General features: G+C 34.2%; 2 protein-coding genes and 3 non-coding genes across 5 annotated transcripts; all 5 read left to right on the top strand.

Moving 5' to 3' along the window:
* The first annotated feature begins 7,752 nt into the window (after positions 1-7,752).
* LOC141654106 (small nucleolar RNA Z102/R77) lies at positions 7,753-7,840 on the top strand. The gene has a single exon (XR_012547679.1). It is a non-coding gene; the product is annotated as a small nucleolar RNA Z102/R77 (small nucleolar RNA).
* A 99-nt stretch (positions 7,841-7,939) lies between these two features.
* On the top strand, positions 7,940-8,023 carry LOC141654110 (small nucleolar RNA Z102/R77). Its single transcript, XR_012547682.1, has one exon. It is a non-coding gene; the product is annotated as a small nucleolar RNA Z102/R77 (small nucleolar RNA).
* A 2,336-nt stretch (positions 8,024-10,359) lies between these two features.
* On the top strand, positions 10,360-11,821 carry LOC141651969 (1-aminocyclopropane-1-carboxylate oxidase homolog 1-like). The gene is made up of 3 exons (XM_074459654.1): positions 10,360-10,866; positions 11,048-11,369; positions 11,472-11,821. Exons 1-3 carry the CDS (start codon positions 10,370-10,372, stop codon positions 11,721-11,723), a joined length of 1,071 nt encoding a protein of 356 aa, XP_074315755.1. The 5' UTR covers positions 10,360-10,369; the 3' UTR covers positions 11,724-11,821.
* Positions 11,822-12,852: 1,031 nt separating this feature from the next.
* LOC141654109 (small nucleolar RNA Z102/R77) lies at positions 12,853-12,940 on the top strand. The gene has a single exon (XR_012547681.1). It is a non-coding gene; the product is annotated as a small nucleolar RNA Z102/R77 (small nucleolar RNA).
* A 6,075-nt stretch (positions 12,941-19,015) lies between these two features.
* On the top strand, positions 19,016-20,582 carry LOC141653880 (1-aminocyclopropane-1-carboxylate oxidase homolog 1-like). Its single transcript, XM_074461746.1, has 3 exons — positions 19,016-19,542; positions 19,701-20,022; positions 20,125-20,582. Exons 1-3 carry the CDS (start codon positions 19,016-19,018, stop codon positions 20,374-20,376), a joined length of 1,101 nt encoding a protein of 366 aa, XP_074317847.1. The 3' UTR covers positions 20,377-20,582.
* Positions 20,583-23,349: the final 2,767 nt, after the last annotated feature.

Raw genomic sequence — 23,349 nt, 5'->3', positions numbered from 1 at the left:
TAATCATAATTTAATGCTAAACTTTTCATATTTTATAATTATGAAATCAATTCAAAGACTTCATCTCCCAAACATTAACCATCTATTTCATTTGATTTGATTTTTCAAAAACTTTTTATATCTTTGATTTGTAGTGATTTGGAATTAAATGGGCAAGAAATGAGTAGATAAGAGGGAAATCGAAGAAATGAGAATAATCTGACAAACATTTGTATTTTATAGTTCATTTTAGGCATTGTCGAATGTTAGTGAAGACACTTGAGATCGTCGATGATTGAATATAACCATCGCTAGATGGAGGTAAACTTTGGTGAAAGAAATCATAGCTTAACCAAATTTTAAACTTTCTTTTTAAATCTCGCATTTTTAATAGTGATGGAATGTTTTGCGAAAGTTTTAAATATATATTTATAATTGTTAACATAATTTGTAGTGGAATTATTGAGATTCATATAAAAATTGGATTTGGAGTAACAATTAGTCTCACTTTGGACGGGTATATCCGTCTAGAGTGTAGACGGGTCAAATATGTCGCCACTTACATAATATGACAAAATGGTGACATCTTATTTGTTATTTGTCTTATTATAAAAGTGGTGTGATATTTGATCCATCTACAACTTTAGACAAATAGTTTCCATCTAAAGTGAGAATTTGGGTAGGAGTAAGGCTATGCACTTTCATCGTACTATGAAGTAATGGGCATGTAGAAAAATTCGGTAAAAAGTGAATATGACCATTTATTATGGGGTTTAGAGCATATGCACCCATAGGGTGTCCCAAATCTTCTCTTTCTTTTTCACATCACTTTCCACTAACTATTTTACTTAAACTTTCCATTTTACAACTAGTTTTGTGACCCGTGCAATGCACGGAATTGCACGGGTTTTATCAAGACGCTTCCTTAAAACTTTGTTCTGATACGAAAATTTAATGAAGGGGAAGGAAAATGGAGACCAATTTTTTTTTCAACTATAAATAAAAGATTTTAAGATAAAATGTAAAATGGTTGACACATGTTGTGAAATAATCCATGTTGTGGTAAGATTTAAAATAGGGAAAAATTTAGTTTGAGAAGTGGGTAGTTAATACAGATCGAGTATAATCCTGCTTAAAAACTTATTCATGCATATGTTTGTTCAAAGTGGGTTGCGAAGTCGAAATGTACCTTTTTGTTAGTAAGTCGACGTGTATTTAATGTCATGACATTATAAACAAAGAAGGAACACATAGTTTTATTTACGTGAAAATTCTTATGTTAATGACAAAGTTTGCAAACTTAAATTCATTTTGGTGGACTATCTTGTGAATTTGAGTTGTATATATTACAGTTATAATCTGCATAACATTCTAAACATGATGACGTAACTTGTTGCCTCAAGTCATATGCAGAATCATTTTTCATTGTATTTAATTACTTTGTAGGGTAACAACCGAATATTCTACATCACGTTTCAAACCAAACATTGTTGTGACTAATTACATACTGCAAATCTGTCGGAATCTTGAAATAGGACGAATTTGTCTTAGCAATGCAAATCAAACTACTTAATGAATGCACAACATCTTCCATATTAGACTGTTCAATTACATAATCTATACGTACTACCTGCATGTTAACAAAAAAATACAAGTTAATTAATCACCTTATAAGCAGATTACACATACTAATCACGTGATTTAGAGATTAGCAAGGAAGGAACCATAGTTGATTATTTGACTTCATAACTATGAAGTTGAACTTTTTTTATTTTACGCAGAACTTAAATATTAATTTTTAAAATTTGTAGCTTTATACTATGAAAACTATGTGATGGGGCATATTCTGCACCCGCTGACCGAGTCAACATATTGAGCAAGGTCAAAGATAGCCACAGCAAGTCAACGACTTAGACAGCCTAGCCGACGCAGTCCATCGGCCTGTCTCTTGGGTCTCGGCCGGTCCAACTAGTCAGCCGGGGCACATATCCGCGTACTCATATCCAAGACCCTCGGTCGGCCTGCCATGGGTCCCTCGGCCGAGGGTAGATCAGTCTTTCCACCTGCTAGCCACTTGGCCACTACGTGACAAAAGGTGAAAGTCTATAAATACTCCTCAACCCTCATTGAGGAAAGGATCCACAATTTAACCTAAGAATCACTATTCATCTGGTAATATCTTCCTTATCTCTCTACAATATATACTTCGCCAAGTAATCACAACTTATATCTCTAAGTTAACTGACTTGAGCGTCGGAGTGAGTTCGCTCGGTCCAAAGCCGAACCCTCAGTTTGTCCATCGTTTCAGGAGACCGAAAGGAGGATTCAAGCAAAGACATCATTCTACAAGCTACGAGTGGTAACAAATAACTGCTCTGGAATTACACCCGGAACAATTGGCGCCGTCTGTGGGGAAAGATACTAGAAGCTAGTCACATTCATTCCCAAACAAAAAAAAAAGAAACACACAAAACCCACCCAAAAAGCTAAGAAGATGTCCAAACAACCAGAGAAGGTGCTGGTGGAAAATGAGTTCTACCAGGATGACACATTCCACAACACTCAAAATCGGGCGAGTCCCCCCCGTATATCACCGATACGACGAACGGGATGCCAAAGGAACAAGATACACCGCTGCCCGCCGACCAGGTCACCATCATGGGACATGTGGTTGATGCAGCTAAGCTGAAGCTACTCCTAGACCTAATTGGTAGTACGTCGGCTCACACTGTCACACCGACAAGAGCGGCGGAACCCGTCCAGGAGACCTAGGGCCCCCAGACCTTATCGGGATGGCAACTAGTATCCCCTCCTCATCAAGACGCGACGGGGAACTCCCCGGCGCACGGTTACTGGGACCGGCATCATCAGAAGACATGGTAGCAACAATTACTTAACAAAATAAGAGATTGAGAAAAGTTTGTTTGTTTACCTTGAAGAAAAGCACTAGCCGAAGTAACGACTCTGAAGATTAGAAGAGAAAAAAGCCCTTGAAAGTTTAGAGAAGAAAATTTTGGAGAAAATGAAATTGGTGGCCAATTTCAGGGACTAACTGCCCTATTTATAGGGGAAAGCCCATGAAGAAGGACCAATCAGGGCACAGCCCATGAAGCGTCAGCCAATCAGCGAACAGACACGTGTCAGACATGCAACCACGGAATGTCAATCGTTGCAACAGTTAAACGTCAATCAACGCAACAGTGACCAAGCGTCTCCAACACGCCCCTTCATATCTCCTTGCCTATTCATCTTCCTCAGCAAATTCCTAAGTATCTGTTCTCCGCCGGCCACATGATCAACCAAACTAGGTAGCACCGGCCGGGGGCAATAAAAAACAACCGGCACTCTCAACCCTGGTCTCGGCCAGCGTCACTTTCTTTTCCACATCGGATGCCCTTTACACATCCATGTGGAGGGGGGATATGTTACGGCCTAAGCAGAACCAAGCCGAGGTAGAAGAGGCCGGGAAAGAAAATTTTTACTTGCGCAGAATATACGCTCAACATACATCGGAGCCCATACCACGGCATAGACTACGCTGGGGGCAAATTGATGGGGCATATTCTGCACCCGCTGACCGAGTCAACATATTGAGCAAGGTCAAAGATAGCCACAGCAAGTCAACGACTTAGACAGCCTAGCCGACGCAGTCCATCGGCCTGTCTCTTGGGTCTCGGCCGGTCCAACTAGTCAGCCGGGGCACATATCCGCGTACTCATATCCAAGACCCTCGGTCGGCCTGCCATGGGTCCCTCGGCCGAGGATAGATCAGTCTTTCCACCTGCTAGCCACTTGGCCACTACGTGACAAAAGGTGAAAGTCTATAAATACTCCTCAACCCTCATTGAGGAAATGATCCACAATTTAACCTAAGAATCACTATTCATCTGGTAATATCTTCCTTATCTCTCTACAATATATACTTCGCCAAGTAATCACAACTTATCTCTCTAAGTTAACTGACTTGAGCGTCGGAGTGAGTTCGCTCGGTCCAAAGCCGAGCCCTCAATTTGTTCATCGTTTTAGGAGACCGAAAGGAGGATTCAAGCAAAGACATCATTCTACAAGCTACGAGTGGTAACAAATAACTGCTCTGGAATTACACCCGGAACACTATGAACAATCAGGAGAAATCAAGATGCAAACAAACTAAAAAGTTTAAACTTCAGTAGAAATGTAGCGTCTTTGAGATTCAAAATTTATATGAAATTGAACCATTGATTTTCAAATCATAATGAAACGGAGGCGGATGTAATGTTTGTCTTCAATGTACATTTCACATGACCCATGGAGAATTAAGGATGAGTGATATACTCCCTCCTATCCATCGTTTTTTTCCCATTTCAAGTGGGCACGGGGATTAAGGGTGAGGAGTATAATATTGATAAATATATGAGTGGGGTTTGGTAATTGGAGAGAGGTATGAATAATTATGATTAAATATTAATAAAGGTGATGGGTGGGGTTTGGTTATTGGAGAGAGGTAGAAATAATTAGAATTAAATATTAATAAAGTATATAGTGGGGTTTGGTGAGTGGAAAGAGGTAAGAGTATAATATTAATAAAAACTTTCTCAAAAAGGAAAGGGGAAGAAAACCTGAATAATCCGTTTTAGGAAATAGGGAAAAAAAGAGTGGATAGGAGGGAGTAAAATGTGATAGGCTTTAGAGAGTTACAATATTGATTTTGTATTTGTTTGGTTCTCTTATTTCTTTTTGGGGAGGTATTTATACAAAATCGGTGAGCAGCTGAAAAGTCACCACTAATACACTTAATTATGCAAATTCATTGTATCATAATTTCACTAATAAACTTAATTATGATAATTCATTATATCATAATTTATACATATCAACTCATAGTGGAATGGAGAAGGTCTCATTTAAATTCACCATGAACACAAGATTATAAATATAATTATTTTAGTTTTACTTACTAAATATATTGCTAAACAATGCATTTTTTTTTTTTTTAAAAAAAAACTTATCCTTTACGTGAAATAATTTCATGAACTAAATACATGGTATTATTACCCTTTTAAAATTCTATTATTAGTGTTTAATTTCACTTAAGTTTTTACAGAATTTGTTTGTAAATTACTTAAATTAAATAAATATTTTCTTTTCCATATATATTTTATATTTTCCTAAGAAAATATTTATATGATCTTTAATACTCATTTGTCGATTAATTAGTTCCATAAAACATCTTCTATATACAACAAATTTATAGTAACAACAATAGTGAATTAGTGCCTTTAAAAAAAAAGTAGTGAATTAGTGATAATACATTTTTTTTTTTCAACTTCATCTATTCTTCTTCGTTCTTAATTTTCTATGTATTCAGTTTTTTTTTTATTTCTAATACATATAATACTACTCCATATGAAATATCTTGAAATTATTAACTTATAGTTAATGCGTATTTTTTTATTGTACTTTTTTTAGTTAATTAAGTTTAAAACTAATGGAATATGGATGGATTTTTAAAGGAAAAAGTGAATTAAATTATTGCAATATAATAATACATTGATAATCCATGTCATATTAGTTTGTCAAGTCACATTGTTATTATCTACGTGGCTTTTTTTCATCCCTTGTGGCATTGTCTACATGACATTGTTAGGCTAGTCTTTTAATAATATTTTATAGATTACTCCCTGCATCAATGCGGCTCTCCAAACAAAGTCATTTCCCTACATTTTAATGGCCCACCATAATTTTCCTACTACGATTTTCATACTTGGGTAGTATTATTAATTTTGGGAACCCACCCAATATATTGGACATCCCCATTTACTGGGACTTGGGACACTACTCACATTCATGGGCCTCCCCATTAGAGGAAAGAGGCAACATTTGGGGCACCAAAAAACAACCGATGCACATGCTCTTAATGTCAAGACAATGTCTACTTGTTTAATTTAGTTCAATTAAAATTGAACCAGTCTCATTTCGACCGTGTACTAGTAAAATGTCAACTGTCGCAACTCACAACGTTTTATTAACTAGAAAGGGATTGTTTACTACTCCCTCCGTTCCAGTAATATGCTTACACTTCTTTTATTTCTCTCTCACATAATAAAGGAAGTGTAAACATATCACTGGAACGGAGGGAGTATAAACTATTACAAAATTTGATGTTGCTCATATTTCATATACATCCTCGCCAATATTCTAGCTACTTGAAACCACATCACTCATATATCCTACAAAACATCGCTCATATTTCATTTAAAACCTCACATTGCTCATATTTCATACACATCCTAGACCTGTAATAATCGATAATGAATACCTCTTACTTTTTTTTCGGTTGATAAGAGTTGAATTGAACTAAATGAAACTAAATTAAAATGAATAGAGTTGAGTTGAACTGAATGGGAGTGGAGTAAGACTTTATTCCTAAAATAGCTGAATTGAACTTAATAGAGATGAACTGAACTGAACTGTCTGTAGGTTGCAGCTGAGCTGAGCTGAATTGAACTGAACTGAAGTAAGGCCCTGTTCTTTCGGCTGAAAAAAGACGAATTGAATTGAACCGCATTTAATGGAACTGGACTTAACTTAATGAAGTTGAATTGAACTAAATTAAGTAAGATTAGTTTGCGAAGAGATCTAGATTAATTGAACTGAAATGAACTAAAATGAGCTGAAATTAAGTCCAAAAGAACATGACTTAAGAGTTACTTTGTGACGATATGAGAAACTAAACTAAACTAAATTGAATCAAGCTGGAATGAACTGAGTAAAAGCTAAACTGAAATTAAATGAGCTGAAGTTAAGTCAAAATAACAGGGTTTGATAGATAATTTTTGAATAAATGGGCTAATCTGAATTGGATGAAGTTAAACTAAACTAATTGAATTGAATATAATTGAAACTAAAACTAAGCCAGAAAAAACATTACATTAATTTAATTTAATTTGGTTATTACCATTTACAAGCTCATGTTTGAGACTTTGGCTAACATTTGTTTAAGATTAGAGTGTCCTTTAAGTGTGAATTCGACTTGATTAAGTTATTTTAGCAATTTATCTTCGATCATGCAATCAAATTGGGTCATTATCACTCTCGCTCATCCTAATTCCTAACTCCTAATTCCTAATAGACTAGTTTAAGGCTCTGTTTAAGTCATTTAGATACGTCAGTTACCATCATAAGTTTAAAGTCTTTAAAGTGATAAACAAAACAGTCTATCCGTCTATAGGTATAAACGGATATTGTCCCTCTCACAACTTAAAGTGGTTAGTGCAAGTGGTGGGGGGGAGCAAGTGGGGGTATCCATTTCTCACCCACTTGCACTATCCAAAAAGACTAAATATCAGCTTTTCCATATATCAAGTTATTTTGAATATTTTCCGTACCATCTTACCATAAGACGATCTTATAGTAGAATCACCCCAAGGGATAGATTCTACAAGCTGATCCTGTGTTATCCAAGATCCAACAAGACTTGACCCACTAAAACCCGACCCAACCGATCCAATTGCCACCTCTTGACTTATGCCTACGGCTTGCAAATGGGCTGTCATTGATATTGGACTATTGGATATTTGCCCAAATCATAACATAGAACAAACCCTAAATTTTATTCATCGCCGTCTGTTATAAATTCCCAAACCACAAATCTTGTGTTTCATTAAATCGTAGAAACTCCTTTATTTTCCCTAATTTTTCTTCAATTTTCTCTTAAATTTTCACGCAATTCATTCATTTAATTGTTTTCGTAATTATTTTTCAGTTTATTTTAATTTGAAATCAACAGAGAGTAATTGAAATGATGATTGAACTTGTTTCCCTATTGGTTTGATTCGCCGATATGATGGCGTAATCACGTATTAGCTCTATCTGATCATATCTCTCTGTTTTTTTTTTTTCTCGATTATTAAGTCTCCTGTAAAACGGTTTTATTTAACTCGTCCGTCTTTTTTTTAGACTACTCGTATAATCGTATAATATATGAAATGATGAACAGATAATTCCCTATTGGTTTGAATCACCAGAATGATGGTGTATATGTATTCGTACTGTCTGATCATTTTTTTAATTTCGAACTTATTCCGTCTCAATCATTTATTTGACTTTGATTAAAAATATCGCTCGTAAATAAAGAATAAAAAAATAAACAAATAATTACGTCGGAGCTAGTTTAAATATCAAAGCACATATCGAAGGCTTGATTAAATGTTAATTTTAATAACAGTTGAGCTCAAAATTTGTGCTACATTAATTCGTCATTCTGGTTGTTTTGTTGCTCTATTTTTAAGAGCTGGAAAATTTCTGAATGACAAACATGTTTTATTGTATAATTCTGCTTTGTTACGACTTTTGATCGTCTTTTTTTTTTCCAAAATTTTCTCGCTTTCGGACTGAAACTGGGGAATTGTCTGATACTGTGGACTGAACAGTAGAAACTCCGGACTGAGACTGTGGACTTGTACAAGGTTAAAAATATTGAACCGGATCTATAGAAACTGAACTGAATGACATGATACGAATGAATATTAGAAAAATCAAAAACAAATTAATACCTAATAAATTTGGATAAACGATAAGAAGAATTTTTGTAAATGTGGATAAAAATGCGAAGTTATTTGGTGGTTTGATGCGTAACATTTGATATTTGTGCGATTGAGCTCGGTTCTTCACTAGTCTAGAAGTGAGATCAGCCGTGGTTATATTTTGGTATACAAGTGATTTCGTTCGTAGTAGTATCAGCAGTGAACTCATTTTGGTATACAAGCGATTTTGTTCGTGATAGTATCAGGCATTGAACTGTGAGTCAAGTCCTTCAGGAAATTGTTCATATAAATGGATTCTAAATTTTACTTTTACCAGTTGAGCTACCTGATATATGCGAAAAATTATACTGTAAATAGTTTTATACGTATAAGTGTAATTGGTTTACTACCCGATTACCTGGCCTAGGAGCTTATCAGAGGTTGCAAGCTGCGAGCGTCCTGGCCTAAGAGTTTGTCCGATGCTGCGAGTTGAGTGCATCTTCATTTCAGTGTCTCTGTGACCAGCAGAGCTACATAGCACGAATATTTGTGTGTCGACTTGCGACTGTCATGTAATGAACTGGTAGATTTAACAGTTCCAACTTCCAATTATCATGTACTCCCTCTGTCCCGGTCATTTGTTGTCCTTTTCCATTTTGGGGTGTCTCAGTCATTTGTTGTCCTTTCTAGTTTAAGAACGAACTTGATGAGTAATTTGATCATTCTCATTCAATTTGTTCCACTTGTCATTTAGTTATTGGACCTCTCCTCTTTCCTTGGTCTTTGTGCCAAAACCAAAGGACAACAATTGACCGGAACGAAGGGAGTACTAGATTTCTCAATTTCCTGTCCTGGTTTCTGTTATATTGAGATTCTGCGAGTTTTGTATAAGAACATCTAATCCTACCGATCTTGGTACTTATAATCTTATATACTCCGTATTTCTAAGCATATGAATTTCAGTTCACATGTAAGTCGATTTCACAGTAGAATTTATATTTGCCAGCAAAGTTGGTGGTCGCCGTTGTACCCTGTGTGAAAAACTCACACACACAAATTATACGACACCGTTGACCTGAGTCGAATATTTCTAACCGAGTCTGTGTAAGTCGTTCTTACGGTCTTACCTCATGAATCCAAGTCAACCATGCTTATACTAACCTTTTCTCTGATTGTTTTGGACCATAGCTAACTGACCAAGCTACCTACTCAGCAGCATGAACTAAGGTTAAACTGACAACTTCAGTCAGTCTCCTATAAGAACGAGACACCCGTCTTAACATTGACGGGTCAAATATCATCCCATCTGCGCGTATAAGACAAATCTTTTGTTTTTTCCCACGCATTATGTTTTTGTCTTATTCATCGTACTGTTTGACTCGTCTTAGGCTTAAGACTGATATATCAACTAGTAGACAAATCCACTTGTATGATCATATTATTATTTTGATGATACTAAATATAAAATGACATTATTCTTAACTACTATGATCAAGATATACTAAATTAATAAATCCTTTCGTTTTCTGATAATTAATTTTGTCATTACAGACAAATACAGTGACTGCTGAGTATGCTGCATATCAATGAAAAATATTCTGTGTTTTCTTTTCTTTTCCTGCAATTTAATTATTGTTTTCTGTGATTTACTTTATTAATTTAAGCATCTCTGAGAGATTTTCTGCAGCATTATTAATTGTTAGAGTCCACCTAGAATATGCTTACATTTCATCATTGCCATTTTTCTGCAGCATTATTAATTATCTGAATTTATTAAACAAAGTCAACATCATCGACTGTGTTTTTATGTAAAAAGTCACTAGGGCAGTTTTGATGCTAACCGGTTTTACAAACTTCACATACAAAAGATGGAGATTTCTAATGAAATGAATTGTGACAGGGAAAAAGAGCTGAATGAACTGATATCGACAAAAGCCGGTGTGAAAGGACTTGTAGATGCTGGGATTACTAATGTCCCTAGGATCTTCAAAGTCAAACCGGAAGTCGACAACAATTCTACTGATAATACTACTAACATTCATAATCTTCAGGTTCCAGTAATCAGTCTTGAAGATTATCAAGGCGAAAGGCGACAAAAGATAGTAGAACAAGTTCGACATGCATCAGAAACATGGGGGATTTTTCAAGTTGTTGGTCATGGAGTTTCCTGTGATGTTATGAAGAACATGCTTAAGAGTGTGTCTGAGTTTCACGAGCAGCCGACAGAATTGAAGCAGGAGTTTTATTCTCATGATTCTAAGAGGAAGGTCTGGTATTATATGACTGTACAACCAGTTTATAAAACTGCATTCTGGAAGGATACTCTTGCTTGGCAGTTTGACGATTTTGAAACCGAGATTCAAGCCTTGCCTCTCATCTGCAGGTATATTTCAGACTGTAAATCATAGCATTACGTATTTTTGCGTCCTGATCTCAGTCGCTGTATCTTAAGTTTCTTTGACTTGTGCATATCAGACTGTCTTAAGTTCAGTCCTGTATTCCAAATGTGTGTATACTGTTTTCTTATTATAAATTTTGATCATATTCTGTCACAACTTCTGCAGAAAACCTATGTCGGATTATGTATCAAACATTATTACGCTGAAGACGGAACTAAGCAAACTGCTATCTGAGGCACTAGGGCTTGACAGTGATCACCTTGAACAAATGCAATGCATGGAAGCTAGGAAACTAGTAGGGCATTACTATCCAAGCTGCCCTGAGCCAGAATTAACCTTGGGAACAGCAAACCATTCAGATCCTTATTTCTTTACCATTTTACTGCAAGACGATGTTGGCGGTCTTCAAGTTTCGCATCAAAATCAATGGATAAATGTTCAGCCTATTGACGGAGCACTTATAGCTATTATTGGTGATATGTTTCAGGTAAATGATTCAGTAACAGTCTGTCAATGCAATTCTCGACTGTTTCTCATTTTTGTATATTTTCAACCGGCAATGCTGAATAACCGGTTTTGTTTCTTGTAGCTTATAAGCAATGACAAGTTTAGAAGTGCTGAACACAGAGTGGTGGCCACGAAACAAGGACCTCGATTGTCTGCAGCATGCTTCTTTTATCCAACCGCGATGAATCAAGAGCTGACTTTCGGACCTCTAAATGGCGTGCTCTCTGATGACAGTCCTGCATTATATGAAGAGATCACACATTCTGAATACCTCAAGCATCACAGTTTACATGGAAGTTGTGCTTCCAAAGCTCTTCCTGGTTTACGATTATAGTTCAGATCAAGGTCGCCTAATGGCCCTAATTAATTATGAATACACCTCACCCACTACGCGATTCACTGAGGTTGAGTGACTCGAGTCAATTCGGGAATTCTGACTGTGTTTTCTGTACTTGTAATTCAGTGATTGGTATACAAGTATCAAGTCAATATGTCTGTTCTTAACAGACTGCTAATCCTTGACATAAAAAAGTGTAAACTGTTTCCAGATAACTTGCTGCTAAGTCCAAGTGCCTCAGACAGTAATTCTGTTAACAGGTCTTGCAGTCTCGCATAGTTTAGTTGAAAATTAGGAACTTTAAGATAGCTAGCTGATTATATAAAAAAATGTTTGACAAACTAACTGAAAATGTAACTCATTTTGATAAAATGGCATAAAAAATATGATAATTATTTAATAATATAAATTTAAGGGGTAAAAACAGAAAAACAAATTAAATCAGTTACATGAAATCTCAAATGCTATTTTAGCTAACATTTCATTTCAGATAACTCATTTGGTTAAATAAACTTGTCAAAGGCTTACAAAAAAATCAAGATATTTGGTCAAATGAGCAACTTTGACCAAAACAAGTACCTGAAATATCTTGGCAAACGGAGCCCTAACCCTAGATTATATACATGGCCGACTTTTATAAATTCCCAAAACATAACTCGTACGCTAATGAGTTACAAACTCTTCAATTCATGGATTATACAACCAGTTGTATATGTTGTACGGTGTAGAATCCGAGCTTTGTGATAAAGTATCCGATCTTTATGTTAAATAATATGAGTTTTATTAGAAAGTCCTGAATTCATCCATTTACACATTAAAAACATGAACTTTGAATTAGCTAAGAAAAAATACATATAAGCTCGGATTCTTATACTTTGGTTGTACAATGCTTATGGTACAACGGGATGTATAATCCTATTTGTGCAAACTCTCGATCCATCGAAGAAACTCACAGGAGTCACAGCCGTTTACAACTTCCACTTCATTGATTTCCTCTAATCTTCCAAATTCTCTATTTCCCAAACAAAAATCAGTTTTTTTTTTTTCACGCAATTTGTTTATTTATTTCGTACTTGTACATAATTACAAATTTTCGATTCATATTATTCTGAAATCAACAGAGAGTAATTGAAATGATGAATGAACTTGTTTCCCTATTGGTTTGATTCGCCGATATGATGGCGTCTTTACGTATTAGCTCTATCCCGTCATAAGCTTGTGACCTCTCACAAAAAAGGGAGAGGGGACAAGGTGGGGCACCTCCATGTGTGTCCCCACCCACCTCTTATGAGTATTTTGTGAGAGGAAACGGTATCGCCGTCACAAATGAGAATTTGTGATTTTATTAAGTCTTCCGTAAAATAGTTTTACCGCTAGACTAAAACCGCCTTACACAAAAATTTGTTTCGGAAGTTTTCATTTGACTTTTTATAATTATTTATTTTCCTGTGTTTGGCTGTGTAAGACCCCTGTTCTTTTGGACTTCTATTTGCTTAATTTTTAAGTTCAGTTCAGTCCAGTTTCTATAAGTTCAGTTCAGTTTAGCTCTTATCAGAGCTCAGTTCCTATAAATTCAGTTTAAACAAGTTCATACAACTTATATTAACTATAAATTCATACCCTTTTTTTTAATATTGACAAATTGAAAAAAATAGTACCCTTTTCACTAAAATCAATGCAAAAAAAATCTAATATTAAAATTATCCTATATACATTATTCTTAAAAAAAAAATAGATGAATTCGACAATAAAAATGAAGATGAAGATGAAAGTGACGAGTATGATGATAATATGGAAATAAATGGTTAGAAAAAAAATGTAATCTAATCTACATACTATAAAAGCTGAGTTTTTTCTTGGCTTTTGATTGGCATTGGCTGCTGAGTTTTTACATGTGGGTCCCCCCATGTTTTCTTATTTTATTTAATTACCTTCTCTCCTCAACCCAATTCCTATTTCCATCTCTTATTCCAATTTTAATTACTTATGTTAAAAAATATAAGTTAAAATGTCACAATTTACATAAAATATTGCAATTTACATATATTCAACGGATCTAACATGTCAAATACCTTTAATATAATTCTAATAAAATACGATTGTACATTATCTAATATTCAAATCTAATATTTATCAAATATTCGAATCTCCAAATATGGACTATTTATATTGTCACGGTATTGAACACTTAATCACGCTAAATTATATGTTCATGTATCTAATGATAGCGCATGCTATTACGACCCGTGCATTTTTTGCACGAGAATAAAACTAGTAAATTTAAAAGCTAATACTCCCTATGTCCTAGTCAATAGTTACATTTGATTTATTTCTCCTTCACAAAGGAAAGCAAATGTAAACTATTCACTGAAACAGTGGGAGTAGTAGATTCTCAAAAGCTCAAATGTCATGTTTTTGCCTATAAAACTAGAAGCATTAATTTGATGTTTCTGTTTTTTGAAAATTACGGAGTACTTTTGAAAAATTAAGCTTAAAAAATAGAAATTCATTTTAAGCAAACTAGGTCAAAAATGCTCATAGTCAGATGCAACAACAAATCACCAGTTTTGCAAAGTGATTAGTGACGCATTAACATGTTGTTCACGTCATTAACAAGTGTTAATCACGATCCTTGATTGAAACTTCGTCGACATTAAAAGTGCGCTAAAGAAAGATTAAATATCATCCCAAATGAGTATATATATAATACAAATCTTTTGCGTTTCCCCCTATATTCTACTTTTGTCTCATTTATTTTACATGAGCATATTTAAGAAGCTTATAATGGATATCCTAATCATAAATGAGTGCTCAATGACTCAAATCACATTTATTGAAACAGAAAATGCAACATATTTGCATAGAAAATTTAGCAAATCTAGCAATCACGTAAGATGAAGAAAGTTCTATATATAACGTCTAGTAGTTTATGCTCGTACGTAAAGAGTAAGATAATAAATTAGACATCAACTAGTAATCCCTACATTTCTTCAATGACTATTTTTATATATAAAAGCACCGTCTCAGACTCTCACATTATAGGTCTTTACTTGTTTAGACAATTATAAAAGTTCAAATATTAATTAATTTTGAGATGGTATATTGCCATATTGGATTATTGATCGTATTTGTTCATGTTAAATTCAATAACGGGTTTGGATCGCACCCGAATGGACGAGAAAAATTAAAGTTCACAATACAAGCCGAAGAGGGTTCCACTCTAAAATCAATTAGCAATAAATGGAGTAACTCATTGCCTTATATAGTAGTAATATAGATATAAAACTTAAAACTTTTATAAGTTCAGTTCGACTTCTATAAGTTCAGCTCATATAAATTTAGTTCAGCTCTCATAAGTTCAGTTCAGTTCTTATAAATCAGTTCAGTTCATCAGTTCAGCAAATAGAAGTCTAAAAAAACAAGGCCTAATTACCGACCAACCTGGCTAACTAAAAAAGATCATTCTTTGTTTAAGTGATCATTATTTAACAAAAAGATTTACACGAAAAAGACCGTCGTACTCGTACAATGGAATTACCGATTGTAATTTGGTAATTGGTACGCTTGAAGATTTGATTTGGTCAAATTGTAAACAGCAATTCTCCCTTGTGGCGGTCACAATTTGCGACGGATGAGGGAGAATTTGCGAATTGTAAATTGGTAATGCTTGTACGTACAATCGAAAAGCCATAGGTTGTCTTAAGTGTCTCGGAAATCAGCAGCCATTGAGCAGAGCCACAATGCCACATAGCCGAATTTTTGTGTTCACTTCCATTGTCTCTAACAATTGAATACAAAAAATGCATGGAATGCCGACATGTAAATCAGGTCGGGTTTTGACTGATTGAATACGGGCCAGGTTATATGGTCACGGGTCGTGGTCGGGGTCGGGTAAGGGTAAATACGTGTCAAGAATAGTATATAACGTCTTTTTTCTTCCATTTTCTAAATCGAAAAATATTTTTTAAAAAACAATAGGATATTTAATATTAATATTTTAACCATATTCAATTTTAAATAAAATTGATTTTTTATATTGAAACATCCATAAAAATTAAGTTATTTTTATAATTATTTAAGGTTATAGATTTTTTAGTTGTGTTTGTAATTTGAAGTACTAAACTAATAATTTTTAAATTATTATTTTAGATATAATGTATACTTCGTACATATTAATATTTTAATAAAATTCGTGATTTATCTTTGACCTAACGGGTCAACCCGTTCAGGTCGGGTTTCAACCTTAAATTAATGGGTCATTTCGCCCCTGGAAAAAATATGTTGGGTTGAGTTTAATGGTCGGATCAAATTTTGACAGGTCATTAGAATGTTTTGCAATATTAACTGATTCAATTTAACATAGTTCTGCAATGCATTAGATTCTGTAGACCTGACGAACGGGTCAATCAGATCAAGTTTGAGCTGGGTCAATTCAAGTTTGCAGGAATTCAGGTTAGGTTATTTTGGATTCGGTTCATTTTAGAGTCTATTATTATCACGTTATTTAGGAATAAGGCCCTGTTCTTTTGATCAAACGAATCGATCTGAATCGAATCAACTTATAGGATCTGAATCGAATCGAATCGAATCAACTTATAGGATCTGAATCAACTTATAGGATTTGAACAGATCTGAACTTATAGGATCTCGAACTAAATCAACTTATAGGATCTCGAATCGAATCAACTTATAGGATCTCGAATCAATCAAATTATAAAATCAATCGAATCAATTAAACTTATAGGAGCCGAACTTAACTTCATTTTATTTTATTTTATTTAACTTAACTATTACTATTACTATTATTATTTGCCAAGAGAGAACATTAATAAAAAAAAATTATAGTCTAAAACACAAGGTAAAATAATAACATTTTTCCGCTTTATATGCATTGATTTGTTCATACATTATACTACGATTACACTACGATAACAAATAAATCACATATTATATCTTTTTTTCTAACCATTTATTTCCATATTATCATAATCCTCATCACTTTCATCTTCACTATCACTCTCAACAACAGATCCATTGCCTCGCCAAATATTTTTGACTATGTTGTTTCGTACCTAATATATGACCTTATTCCGTTTTTTATCAAACATGCCCAAATCTATTGTGACGCTGAAAATATTAATGAGAGGAGTGATTTTTTTTTTAAATAATAATGTATGTATCGAATAATTAATGTCAAATGTTTTTGTATCGGTCTTTAAAAATAATACTCTGTATATGGCTTTTCTGAACTAAATTTATAAGATCTCAATTTTTCTCGAATCAACTTATAGGAAATTGAATCGAATCAACTTATAGGATCTCGAATCAACTTATTGGATTTGAACTAAATCAACTTATAAGATCTCGAATCGAATCAACTTATAGGATCTCGAATCGAACTTATAGGATCTCGAATCGAATCGAATCAACTTATAGAATCTGAAGTGAACTGAAATTAAGTAACTTTGTAAGTTGCAGACTTGCAGTTATAACCATTTGAGTTGGTCATATAGAGTTGGATAAACAGTGTCTCGTGACTGGTGAAGTGGTGAGTAACTGAGTATGCTGCATTGATATGAAAATATTCTATGTTTTCTTTTCCTGCAAGTTAATTATTGTTTTCTGTGATCTACTTTATGCATTTAAGCATTTCTAAGAGATTTTCTGCAGCATTATTAATTGTTCAGTCCATCTAGAATATGCTACATGCCTACATCTGATGACTGCTAATTTTTCTGATGAAAAATACTTCGAACAGTAACTCTCCTGAGACGGATGGATATAGATTAAAACGGGTTAATATCTGTCTCCTAATTAATTTGTGTTAATATCTACATTTATCATTGGACAATATTTGCCTCCTACTTAATTCTATACCATAAATTTTACGGTAACTATAGTCACAATATTTCCATAAATTATTGTTTAGCCTTTACATGTTTGCGTGTAAAAAGAATCACCAAGGCTCACTTCTTTTCGACTGAAATTGTCTGAATTGAACTGAATTGAATTGAACTTAATAGAGCTGAACTGAATTGAACTAAATTTCATGGACCTGAACTGAACTGAACTGAACTGAACTGAACTTTGACGGCCGCCCGTAATGTGGTCATGAGTTCGGAATGCGACGATACTTTTTTTTTTTTCAAACTGATGCCATTACGAGATATTCGATTTGAAAAAAATATTGCCACTTTCGAAACTTGTTGCAAGAATTACGGTCGGCCAAACGTTTTTAACCAAATAAATTTTGACCGGCTATATCTAATGGCTACGGGTTCATAAAGTAACGATTTTTTTTCAAATTGATTGTCTTTATGAGATCTTTAATTTGAAAAAAATTGTTGTTTTCGAGTTCGCGACCGAGAATTATAGACAGTCAAAGATTTTTAGCTCAAAAAGAGGGGTACCCCATACAATATGAAAAAAACGTAGGGGTATCATGTAGAATATCCCAAAATATAGTAATAAATTAATAATTAATAATTATATATACTAAATATAAATTATTAATATAATAATAATAATAATAATAATAATAATAATAATGTTGAATAGAACTAATCTAAACCGAATTGAACTGATCTGAACTGAACTTAATGGAGCTAAACTGACCTGAACTCAAATTAATAAAACTGAACTGAACTTAACTTAACTTATAAGAACTGAAATTAAGTCGAAAAGAACAGGGCCTAAGGCCCGGTTTTACACCCAGGTCATACGCTAGGTAGCGCCAAAACAGACATGAAAATGAACACGTGATACGACATCCCAAAATAGGACACGAGACACAATATTTATATTTAATAAAAATATACTCCCTCCTATTCCGAATAAGTGTCCCATTTGGACAATGGCACGAAAATTAAGGAATATAGTTAAAATAATGAAAATTATTGTATAGGGGTAAGAATATATGAGTTAAATAATGAAAAGTATTGAATATGATGGGTTAGGGGTGGTTGAGGTGGTAAATAAAGAAAAGAGTCAAGGGTAGGAAAGTAAAAAAAACCATGTCCAAATATGGCAAATGGGACAGTTATGTGAATAGACGGAAATGGCAAATGAGACAGTTATTTAGAATAGGAGGGAGTATATTTTATAGTTATAAATAACGTATGATTTTATTACACTGTCAGACACGGAACGACTGATTAAGAGAAGTGTCCGTGCTACGTAGATCATAAATACCTGCGCTAATTAACTTTACCAGCTAAACTAAGTGAAGTAATGAGTAATGACCCTAGCTTAAATAGAACTCCTAAGCCTTCAAAACTGACATACAAAAGATGGAGGGAAAAACTCAAGGCATTAAGCATGAAACCTCCAGAGAAAAAGACCTAAATGAACTGATATCTACAAAAGCTGGTGTAAAAGGACTTGTAGATTCTGGGATTACTAATGTCCCTTGGATCTTCAAAGTCAAACCGGAAGTCAACAACAATTCTACTAATAACACTACTACTAACATTCATAATCTTCAGGTTCCAGTAATCAGTCTTGAAGATTACCAAGGCGAAAGGCGACAAATGATATTAGAACAAGTTCGACATGCATCAGAAACATGGGGAATTTTTCAAGTTGTTGGTCATGGAGTTTCCTGTGATGTTATGAAGAACATGCTTAAGAGTGTGTCAGAGTTTCACGAGCAGCCGACAGAATTGAAGAAAGAGTTTTATTCTCATGATTCTAAGAGGAAGGTGTGGTATTATATGACTGTACAATCAGTGTATAAAACTGCATTCTGGAAGGATACTATTGCTTGGCAGTTTGACGATTTTGAAACCGAGATTCAAGCCTTGCCTCTCATCTGCAGGTATATTTCAGCCTGTAGATCATAGCATTACGTATTTTGCGTCCTGATTTCAGTCGCTGTATCTTAAGTTTCTTTGACTTGTGCATATCAGACTGTCTTAAGTTCAGTCCTGTATTCCAAATGTGTTTCTACTGTTTTCTTATTATAAATTTCTGCAGAAAACCTATGTCGGATTATGTATCAGACATTATTACGCTGAAGACGGAACTAAGCAAACTGTTATCTGAGGCATTAGGGCTTGACAGTGATCACCTAGACAAAATGGAATGCATGGAAGCTCGGAAACTAGTAGGGCATTACTATCCAAGCTGCCCTGAGCCAGAGCTAACCTTAGGAACAGCAAACCATTCAGATCCTTATTTCTTTACCATTTTACTGCAAGACGATGTTGGCGGTCTTCAAGTTTCGCATCAAAATCAATGGATAAATGTTCAGCCTATTGACGGAGCACTTATAGCTATTATTGGTGATATGTTTCAGGTAAATGATTCAGTAACAGTCTGTCAATGCAATTCTCGACTGTTTCTCAGTTTTGTATATTTTCAACCGGCAATGCTGAATAACCGGTTTTGTTTCTTGTAGCTTATAAGCAATGACAAGTTTAGAAGTGCTGAACACAGAGTGGTGGCCACGAAACAAGGACCTCGATTGTCTGCAGCATGCTTCTTTTATCCAACCGCGATGAATCAAGAGCTGACTTTCGGACCTCTAAATGGCGTGCTCTCTGATGACAGTCCTGCATTATATGAAGAGATCACACATTCTGAATACCTCAAGCATCACAGTTTACATGGAAGTTGTGCTTCCAAAGCTCTTCCTGGTTTACGATTATAGTTCAGATCAAGGTCGCCTAATGGCCCTAATTAATTATGAATACACCTCACCCACTACGCGATTCACTGAGGTTGAGTGACTCGAGTCAATTCGGGAATTCTGACTGTGTTTTCTGTACTTGTAATTCAGTGATTGGTATACAAGTATCAAGTCAATATGTCTGTTCTTAACAGACTGCTAATCCTTGACATAAAAAAGTGTAAACTGTTTCCAGATAACTTGCTGCTAAGTCTAAGTGCCTCAGACAGTAATTCTGTTAACAGGTCTTGCAGTCTCGTCGCATAGTTTAGTTGAGCTGATTATATAAAAAAATGTTTGACAAACTAACTGAAAAAGTAACTCATTTTGATAAAATGGCGTAAAAAATATGATAATTATTTAATAATATAAATTTAAGGGGTAAAAACAGAAAAACAAATTAAATCAGCTACATGAAGGCTTTGTTTGGTAAAACTAATCAAAAGGTAAACAAATCAAAAAGAATAAAACCGAAAAGCTAACCAAACCGAAAAGGTAATCGATAAGGTAATAAAATTAGAATCGATATGGTGGTGATTATATAAAAAAATGTTTGGCAAACTAATCAAATGCTAATCGATTTTGATGAAATGACGTAAAAGGATATGATAATTATTTAATAGTATAGATTTAAGGGTAAAAACGAAATTCAAATCAAATCGGTACTGAAATCTCAAATGCTACTCTAGGTAGCATTTCATTTCGCGACTTATTCGATTAAATAAGCTACTTGCCAAACGGCTACAAAAAAATAAGGTACCTGAAATTTTGGTCAAATAAGCTACTTTGACCAAATCAAGTACCTGAAATGCCTTGCCAAACGGAGCCGAAATCTCAAATGCTATTTCAGGTAACATTTCATTTCAGATAGCTCATTTGATTAAATAAGCTACTTGTCAAAGGCTTACAAAAAAAATCAAGATATTTGGTCAAATGAGCAACTTTGACCAAAACAAGTACCTGAAATGTCTTGGCAAACGGAGCCCTAACCCTAGATTATATACATGGCTGACTTTTATAAATTCCCAAAACATAACTCGTACGCTAATGAGTTACAAACTCTTCAATTCATGGATTATACAACCAACATATATTGTGCAGTGTAGAATCCGAAATTTTCATGATAAAGTATCCGATCTTTATGTTAAATAATATGAGCTTTATTAGAAATTCCTGAATTCATCCATTTACACGTTAAAAACATGAACTTTGAATTAGCTAAGAAAAAATACATATAAGCTCGGATTCTTATACTTTAGTTGTACAATGCTTATGGTACAACGGGATGTATAATCCTACAGCCGTTTACGACTTCCACTTCATTGATTTCCCCTAATCTTCCAAATTCTCTATTTCCCAAACAAAAATCAGTTTTTTTTCACGCAATTTGTTTATTTATTTCGTACTTGTACATAATTACAAATTTTCGATTCATATTATTCTGAAATCAACGGAGAGTAATTGACATGATGAATGAACTTGTTTCCCTATTGGTTTGCAATAGGTTTTGGTATAGACGGGTGGGGCGAACAGACGGGTAAAGACCTCTAATAAAATGGGTAGGGGGACAAGGTGGGGCACCCCCATGTGCTTTCCACTTTATGGCAAATGGGTATTTTGTGAGGGAAATTGGTATCCGTCTATACGTATAGACGTCTATAATGAGAATTTGTGAATGGCGTCTTTACGTATTAGCTCTATCTGATCATCTCTCTCTGATTTACTCTGTTTTATTAGAGTTAGTCTTGCTTGTGACGGGCTTGTGACCTCTCACAAAAAAGGGAGAGGGGATAAGGTGAGGCACCTCCATGTGCGTCCCCACTGACCTCTCATGGGCATTTTGTGAGAGGAAACGGTATCACCGTCACAAATGAGAATTTGTGATTTTATTAAGTCTTCCGTAAAATAGTCTTACCGCTAGACTAAAACCGCCTTACACAAAAATTTGTTTCCGAAGTTTTCATTTGACTTTTTATAATTATTTATTTCATGTGTTTGGCCGTGTAAGACCCCTATTCTTTTGGACTTCTATTTGCTTTTTTAAGTTCAGTTCAGTCCAGTTTTTATAAGTTCAGTTCAGTTTAGCTCTTATCAGAGCTCAGTTCCTATAAATTCAGTTTAAACAAGTTCATACAACTTATATTAACTGTAAATTCATACTTTTTTTTTTTTTTTTTAATATTGACGAATTGAAAAAAATAGTACCCTTTTCATTAAAATCAATGCAAAAAAAATTCTAATATTAAAATTATCCTATATACATTATTCTTAAAAAAAAAATAGATGAATTCGACAGTAAAAATGAAGATGAAGATGAAAGTGACGAGTATGATGATAATATGGAAATAAATAGTTAGAAAAAAAATGTAATCTACATACTATAAAAGCTGAGTTTTTTCTTGGCTTCTGATTGGCTGCTGAGTTTTTACATGTGGGTCCCCCCATGTTTTCTTATTTTATTTAATTATCTTCACTCCTCAACACAATTCCTATTCCCATCTCTTATTCCAATTTTAATTACTTATGTTAAAAACATAAGTTAAAATGTCACAATTTACATAAAATATTGCAATTTACATATATTCAACGGGTCTAACATGTCAAATACCTTTAATATAATTCTAATAAAATACGATTGTACATTATCTAATATTCAAATCTAATATTTATCAAATATTCGAATCTCCAAATATGGACTATTTATATTGTCACGGTATTGAACACTTAATTACGCTAAATTATATGTTCATGTATCTAATGATAGCATGCTATTACGACCCGTGCATTTTTTGCACGAGAATAAAACTAGTAAATTTAAAATTTAATACTCCCTCTGTCCTAGTCAATAGTTACATTTGATTTATTTCTCCTTCACAAAGGAAAGCAAATGTAAACTATTCACTGAAACAGTGGGAGTAGTAGATTCTCAAAATCTCAAATATCATGTTTTTGCCT

Source organism: Silene latifolia, chromosome 4, assembly GCF_048544455.1.
Source record: "Silene latifolia isolate original U9 population chromosome 4, ASM4854445v1, whole genome shotgun sequence".
NCBI lineage: Eukaryota > Viridiplantae > Streptophyta > Magnoliopsida > Caryophyllales > Caryophyllaceae > Silene > Silene latifolia.
Note: the sequence above shows the minus strand (reverse complement) of the source record. Positions and strands in the feature narration are given on the sequence as shown.